This window comes from Rhipicephalus sanguineus, chromosome 10 (assembly GCF_013339695.2).
Source record: "Rhipicephalus sanguineus isolate Rsan-2018 chromosome 10, BIME_Rsan_1.4, whole genome shotgun sequence".
In the NCBI taxonomy this organism is placed as follows: domain Eukaryota; kingdom Metazoa; phylum Arthropoda; class Arachnida; order Ixodida; family Ixodidae; genus Rhipicephalus; species Rhipicephalus sanguineus.
In genome coordinates, this window is record NC_051185.1 from 11,647,499 (window position 1) to 11,655,827 (window position 8,329).

At 47.2% G+C, this 8,329-nt stretch overlaps 1 protein-coding gene across 1 annotated transcript; it reads right to left on the reverse strand.

Moving 5' to 3' along the window:
- Positions 1–236: 236 nt before the first annotated feature.
- LOC125760201 (uncharacterized) lies at positions 237–1,632 on the reverse strand. The gene is made up of 2 exons (XM_049419972.1): positions 1,220–1,632; positions 237–362 (listed from the first exon to the last, which is right to left on the reverse strand). Exons 1-2 carry the CDS (start codon positions 1,563–1,565, stop codon positions 271–273), a joined length of 438 nt encoding a protein of 145 aa, XP_049275929.1. The 5' UTR covers positions 1,566–1,632; the 3' UTR covers positions 237–270.
- Between the last annotated feature and the right edge of the window lie 6,697 nt (positions 1,633–8,329).

Sequence of the window (8,329 nt, forward strand, 5' to 3'; positions counted from 1 at the left end):
CAATACCTTAGCCGTTGTAAACTACCACGGCGAGTGATTAGCATATCATTTGATAAGTTCACAATAATACGCATTAGTGTAAAGAATACAAAACATAAATCCGGCATGTTCCTGACGCCGGAACACAGAAAGCAGCTTTTATTTCACAAGACATACATTGCAAAAAAAAATAAAATAATAATAATAAAGAAACAATTTGTGAATGGAACAGAATGAACGAAGAAACGAGAATTGTTAAAGAAAAAAAAAAGCGGTCATGGCAGCATCGCATCACTCGTCGACATTTGCTTTCCAGTTGGGATGCAAGGCTTGGACCTTGAAGCTTTTGGGAAGACCAATTCTGCGGATCTTCTTTCTTGGACCTTGAAGGATGACGGAGATGAAAGAAGCATTGTGTTACCTGTAACTTGATTTTTTTTCTGCACGAACATCTACATTGTCACAGTTTTGTGTTGTGTCAGCGGATGCGTTTGTAGATTACAGTGGCAATAAGTGAAAGTGTGGGCTTGCTCTGTCACGAATATTCAGTGTTTCCCCTTACCTTTACCGGCCCATTGCATCAGCGTCGCTTGGAAGAACACAGTATAGTATGCTTTGTGACTTGATAATTGTGAAGATAGCTTCGTCTTTTCCGGACAACAAGTACGTCGGTAACTCTCTTAGAGATTTGTGTTTGGTAGCAACTTTATTAATTTAAGTTGGTTGATTAGCTAGTCAGGCACTTGACCTGTTTAACTACCTGTTTCTAAAAGAGTATTTCAAAATGAAATATGTGTTTGCTCGTTTTTTTTTCATTATCTATATATTATATCTTTTCATTCATTGATTAGTCGGTTGGTAAGTCTAAGTTAAGTTAGTTGGTTAGCTAGCTAGTTAGTTAGTTAGTTAGTTAGTTAGTTAGTTAGTTAGTTAGTTAGTTAGTTAGTTAGTTAGTTAGTTAGTTAGTTAGTTAGTTAGTTAGTTAGTTAGTTAGTTAGTTAGTTAGTTAGTTAGTTAGTTAGTTAGTTAGTTAGTTAGTTAGTTAGTTAGTTAGTTAGTTAGTTAGTTAGTTAGTTAGTTAGTTAGTTAGTTAGTTAGTTAGTTAGTTAGTTAGTTAGTTAGTTAGTTAGTTAGTTAGTTTTAAAAATGTCGCGCGAGCAAGCTCTGCAAAACAAAGAGCGCATAACAAACTCAAAACCAAGACTGGTGTGACTTCAAGTCAAGAACTGCCCTATTTTACCTTCGCAGTCGGCCTCCCTCTGATATTTGCTTTTTTCTTCAGACGTACTTGCCACGTCGGCCGCAATGCTTTTGCGAGGCGCCTCTGCCTCGTTCAGGGCTTGGATCTTGCAGGGTTCGACTCCCGGTTCGCAACTTCGGCTTCCATGCGAGGCAGGCTCTGTCTCAGACTCTGTTTCTTCCGGGGGTATGTTCTCGCTGTTATCGGAAACGGGACATTCCTGATACGCCGGAACGACCACGAAGTTTCTGGAGTCCTCGTTGAAGTAGATTTCCATGACCTTCTTGTAAGCCCCTGCCCCGATCTCACGATTGCCCTGAAGCAGATTACGGTTGTTATCCGACATGTCCTCGAGGGGGCGCCTTTGCGAATCCTCGCGCTGATATTGGCCAGGCGGTGTGCTATCGGCGTTACTTTCCTCTTCAGGAGGAGTCATTTGGGGGTAGTCCACTAGCTTGGCCCTGCTCTCGCGAGGAGTGCTCAGGTCGGATGAATCTTCGTAGCTCCGCTGTTCAAAACATGCGCCGTCTGTTTCAGGCGAAACGGGCGACACTTCCATCGCATCGCCACCAGCACCCGAACGCCTAGGGTATCTCTCATCTAGACCTTCTTCGCGGCGAAAGCTAGGTGGCCAGTTTGAGCCGTATTTACAATAACTGTGCAGCGACAGTGCGGCCCTGTGCAAACTTCCGCTATCTGCCGTTGTTACACCACTACCCACGTCTTCAGTTTGTGCCGTAACGGATCCTGCTTTCCCAATGTCGTCCTTCGATTTCCGTTCGGCGAGCGAGGTGGCGCGTACCTCACTTTCAAGCTGGACGGGGCGAGCCTTCTTGATGAGTCCAGCGAATGGATCTTCCAGCGGCGATTCCGGACTCCCTTCAGGCGAGAAGTTCGCCTTCCTCTTTCTGCAGTATGAAGACACCGAGCAGCCAATGGGAGTGAACAGTTCGTCGTTCGACTCCGTATCTTCGGAGAGTACAGCATCGCGGTGAGTGTACTGCGCCAACCGGTCGAATGGACTCGAAGCCCCGCCGGAAACGCCCGAAGAAGACGGAGATACATTCGAATAAACCGAGTAGCAGGACAACTGGTCGTATTCGGACAGGTCCGACTCGTCGCTGGTCGTGTGCAGAGTGCGTGAACTGTCGCCTTCGCTGTCGTCTTCTTGGTAGCTCTCTTCGTCGTCCACGTTGCAGCTTGACACGGACCCTGTACGTCGGTTGACGCGCATCAGAGGCGTACTCGGACGCAGAGCCTGGCTCTGAACTAACAGTCGAATCTGGTTGCGGCGTTCTTCGATTTCGGCGCTCGTGGTAGGAGACAGGTCGTCCAAGTAGCCGCCCTGATCGACTTCGAGATCGACGCCTCCGGCCGGTTCCGGCAAGCATCTCTTGAGCACGTGGGGCGCCGAGTATTCGCATTCGTAAAAGCTTCGTTCTTGTTCTTCAACCTCGTTCAGCAAGTTCTGCGCGCAAGGCACAGAGTAGCTTTCGTCACTTTTCCTCGTTCTGAATACAGAGCCTGACGAGTCGCTCTTCGCTGCCGACTGGGAGAGCGCGAGTGTGTCTTGTTCAAATTTAGGGCTGGCTTCATTCTTCATATGTCCATCTGAAGAAAGTACGTAGCTATTGACCTTCGAACCGCGGCAGTTCTGATACTGCCCAGCGCTGTCAAGTTCGTTTGTGTCGTCCCTTCGGGACGATGAGACGACGGGGGTGCTTGCGTTGTCGTACCGACGAGCTTGGGGGTCAACAAAGCCGTCATACACTCGCAAGGGTTGAGTGTAGGGTTCTACTCCAGACAGATCGAGTCGAGCGCTCTTGGCGGGTCGAGTCACGAGTTCTATGGAGCTACGCTTTGAGGAAGCTTCACCGGAAGGAGCAAAAGCGTTGTCTATAACAAAGCTTGCCACGTTCTTTGTGCTTTCTTCGTGCTCCGTGGTCTCGTCTTTAAGTTCTACGCATGCGCCAATATCAGAGGCTGCGAGGTCTGTGTTGTGATCGAAAGAATTCCTTTTCTCTTCTATTGTACGGTAGGTCGTGACTGTGGCCTCGTTCTTCAAGACATTTGATGGCAAGCTCTCCGAGGGATGGTCGAAGATTTGGGGCAAGCATCGACAGTCGGCTATCAGTGTATTCATGCGGTACAAGGGCGCTGGGAGCACAGGTACCCGGTTACAACCGTGGATGCTACCGAGAGATATGAAATCTGCATGGCGTCCGGGTTGCGGAGGTGCCAATGGAAGTAAAGCAGGAGGTTCTCGGCTTCCTGTTTCGTCAATCGGAGATAAAGCCGGGACATGGTCAGACTGTCGATTGACGTCGTTGTGGTATAACCCTTCAGAAAAGAGCGGAGTCTGTCTTGTCACGTACGAGGCGTTCGTAGGTCCAGTGGTGACCCCTGCACCACTCATGGAAACAACCATTCCGCGAGCAAGATCCGGACTGACGTCTACCCATTGAGGAGGTTCAATCAACTCCGGTATCGTTTCGAGTGCGAAGGGCAAGCATACCTCGCGTGCCGAGTTGAAGTTGAACACGCCATCTTTGTTCCACCACGTCCCCGCTGGAACGCCGCCGATGATCAACAGTTCATCCGCGAGGTTCCTGTGAGTTCTGTTGTTGACAGTGCGAGTTCCCCTCAGATCGAAAATTCTCACGATTCTCGTGCTCCTCGCCTCCGGTGTCAGGAAGACTTCGTTGTAAGCCCGCGAAAGTGCTTCTTCGATTGAGTAGCCTGGTAGTAGCGAGTCAACAGAATTAACCCTCGTTACAGTACTGCGCGCTACTGCGCAGTTTTCAGCGATCGCCTCTCTACCGTAGTCCAAGGAATGTTGCACTCCGACAGGAATTCCTTCTAAAGGCTCAAGAATGCGTTCAAGCGGACAAAGAGTGTTCCTCATTTGCACCCTTGTAACCATTTTGCCAGCGTTTGATGCCGACAGCGCTTTACTGACGAAACGTCCTAGTTGCGTATTCTGGTCTGAGTCGACTTCAAGAACATTGTCTTCGTTTAGCGAGTCACACCCTGGGACCTTTTTGGCAAATTCATCGCACGTGGCGACTGCGGTGCTGGCATTTTCGAGGGTCAGGTTAGGGTTAACCTCTTCATCGTCAAGCCCGGAAGCTGATACGCTTGGGAAAGCGTGTTTATTCGCATCTTCAACGCTTTGGTCATCAATGGGGACTGAATCATTAGGATCTTTATCAGACACCTCATAATTGTCATCCGTGTGATGCTGACACGCTGAGTGACGCGCTGAAAGTTCTGTAAACGCGTCAGAGGTGGCGCGCACAGAGCGGCTGACGTTTCGCTCGTTCTCAGCGTCGAGCGCCAGCTCCATTGCCGACGGGAAGTTCGTAGAAGCGTCGTTGTTTAAGGCTGGAGCTGGCCGCATTGTCGCGAGCTGGCGTGGTGCGAAGAACGACGTCGCATCAAAACGAAAGGGCAACGAAGTGCAATTGGCCTCTTCAATTGAACGGCCGCAGACGAGCGGCGAGCCGTTTCGAGCGCCGGCGCGTCGCTGGCCTTGACGTTCTTGCGAGCCGAGTCGGTACCCTCCGTCTCTGAGTTCAAAAGTTGCGCCATCTTGCGCGGCGGCCCGTCGTTCAGTTTCGGTTTCGAGTTGAAGTTCCCTCCGCACGCCGGCCATCATGGAATGCGCCTGCGAAGGAAACATCGCTTGCGCTACTGTAACCAATCGTTTGGTGCAACTTTATAAGGCAAAATAAAGAACCCCAAATATCATTCATTCATTTTCAAGCATGCACCAGTAACCATGTCTTTTTACCGACTACGAAGTTCTACTAGAGTGACCTAGAATGGGGGGAGTGTCCAAAGCGCCAGCTCCCGCGTGGCCCTTTTGCCGTGAACTCCCGCGCCGCGCCGCTGCTGCGCCGGACCCGTGGGCTTTCCGCGCTCGGGAAGCGCGCGGAAAGCGAGGGGCGTCTGCTACGCGCTGTAGTTTTTTGCGCCGCGTTTCCACACAGGGCACTTGAAGTCTACTTAACTTTAGTAATGTGGTGTGGAATGGAGCTTATCCATCTTTAAGCGTTGTGTTAGTGCTGGGGAGACAACAGAATGCAAAAAATCATGTGTCAAGGGGCATCAGCGTGGCCTAGTTCCGGTCACAGAGTTCGAGAACGTTGGTACGTGTGTAAAAACGCGCAAAACGGACATGCACACGCAAAGAACGAAAACAAAAAAAACCTTATTCGAACGAGTAATCGGGCAATAGCATCACGCATTCTCGAATTAAGAGTAATAAAAAAAATTGAATTGTACGTGCAGTCAGCTGAAATACTTGCGCGCAGTGACCGCTTCACACTACGAGCTTTTACTCATGGTCGCCACTGGCTTGCTAGCCATACGCACACCGCTTTATTCGACAATTCATTAGACTCCACTAGATCTTTATTATAGACCGAGCACACCGGGAAGACGCAAGGGAATCAAAAAAAAGAAAAAAAAGAGAGTAGAGACGGCCATACGACCGAAATGCTTTTGGCTTATGTTCTGGCTTCTGAGGTAGCGTTCAACAAGGCTCACCGTGCGCAAACATTTGAAAGAAAAGCAATGACAGGTAAACTAACTTTATTCTACAAGATTTTGCATTAATGGCGTAATATAGAAAATGCTTTACAAATATCCAGATATAATGCAGCAAAGTTACAAATGCCCCCATTATTGCTGTAAAGCTGCCTGAACGAAAATACGGTAAGAAATTGACAAATAGAAGTGTAATATCTCAATCACTTCAGAAAATTGTTCAGATGCAGAGATCCCTTATGTACCTAGCCTGAAAAAATGCAACATGCGTTAATATATATATATATATATATATATATATATATATATATATATATATATATATATATATATATATATAAATATATATATATATATATATATATATATATATATATATATATATATATATATATATATATATATATATATCTGTTTTCATTTCGTATAGTGAAGGCTTGAAACAATGCACGTTGCATTGGATCGCTGACGTCAGTATGAAACTACCTTCACCTTCACTATACGAAATGAAAACAGTTTCAAACAACTTATTCTCAACTTTTCTCAACTTCAGATGTTTTCACGGTTCTCGGAGGTAGCGTTCGCCCGGTTCAGAGACTTTACAAAAAGATGTGGACGAGTAGTTACATAAAATACAATTGTTTTCGCGGCAATTGAGTGCGCGTCAACAGGGCACTCGACCGCAATTTCCCGCTTTTTCCTGATGACCTCAATATAGCGTCCGCCACAATTTCGTGCTGAAGCTCCGGAGTACTTAAATAGCGAGTCTGGTCATCTCTTGAATAAATATAAAAAGATGACCAGACGGGTAAAGCAAGCCTCTTTTGTCCCGCAGACACGTGCAATCAGCTGCTCTGAACTGAGAATCACGTTTGTTTTCAGGCAATCGCTCGTAACGCGAAGTGAGGCATACACGATGATGGACTGTTCTCGTTTTATTTACTTTGATTTGTCTTGTTTTTTTTTAAGGTAGAGCTTTAGATGCCTCATCAAGCACGAATATTGACCGTCGGCGTCCCGCGTAGCCAACACGAGTGATGCACAATATCATCACGCGATGACGTCGACAGAACTTGTGACGTTACTATGACGTCATTCAACGTGACGTCATATGCTGACGCCATCACGTGACACGGTCGCTTTGCATTGCCTCCTTGATCGGGGGCCGATCACAGAGGCAATGTAAAAGCAGGTTAGGTGCAGAAAGCTTGCAATGCCTTCGATCCTGTCGGCAGCCCGAAACCACGTTATGTGCAGAAGAAAGCTTTCGGAGAGGGGCGAGGACGGATCAATGCATCGACTGACGAAAAAGATGGCTTTCGTTTTCGAGTTATCTCAGGCGAATGCATAAGAGACCATGTTTTTTTTTTCATGTAATTTTTTCGCATACATTTTACCTGTGCGGTCAGTTCTTCAAAATGTATAGGTATGTCTAACATGTTTACATTGATACAGGTGACCACCACGTTTTTTATAACCTGACGGAAACAAATCGTCAGACCACACATCGTCAGAATTATTTCTGGCTACAGTAAGCGGGTTTGCACGCCACACACCATATTATTATTGTTAGTCGTTACGCAAATGGCAAGCATGTCAAGTTATTGATGCCATGACCTATCGGTCGTGTTGGGCATACGTACATTCGTGCCCCTCCGTGCCAATGTTCGTGTATACCGCGTGAACGAGACGCGAGTAATTTTTTACTTCTGGTACCGCGGCAACGCTGACTGACACATTCAGCTTCGCATGAAATGGCTTGAAACAGCAGAGCGCCGTAGGCAGCCTTGTAAAACAAATCGAATGCACGAAATAAAAGATGGGATATGAAGGGTGCAAACGCGTTAGCATGCATGAGCTAGTTACTACGTGCATTATGTGCTACCGTTCTCCTGGTTATCTCCAGTTTATTCTTTCCTGCAGCAAGTTTTCGTTCGTCATTCCACACGAAAGAAAGTTAAGCGCCTTTTCTCACGCTGAAGTGCGCGCAGGATGCGTTCCTCAAACAGCCGCGGAAGTGTTGACCAATGCGGTGACAAACCAGCTGAAAGAATATATACAAAATTCCCGTTTCACAACACACAAACTAACAAACGCGTTTTCTGTGTGATGAGTCGCTGCTGTATTATGTTGCAGTGACGCAGTATTAATTATTGCCCACATTTCCGCAATTTTAGCTAATAGCGGCCAAAATATCACGCGCGTAGCAGACGCTCGCCGCTTTGACGCGGCTTCCGCCGCGGAGAAAGCCCACGGGTCCGGCACGGCAGCGCCGCGGCGCGGAAGTTCACCGCAAAAGGCCCTCGCTCCTCCCATGTATTCGCGCGGCGCTTTGGACACTCCCCCTATTCTAGGTCACTCTAGTTCTACAACTAAAACGTGATTAATTTTGATAACTCATCCTTGATTATAAATTGAGGTTAGCTATAACTTAATTACTCTTACGACAGCGACGCCCTAGAGTCGTGCATTCCTGTAAAATAGTACAAACAGAGTTTGCCGATTCGAAGGTTCTCTGCGCACACAAAAAAACAACTCTGTGAGTCAGTAGGTAGTGTT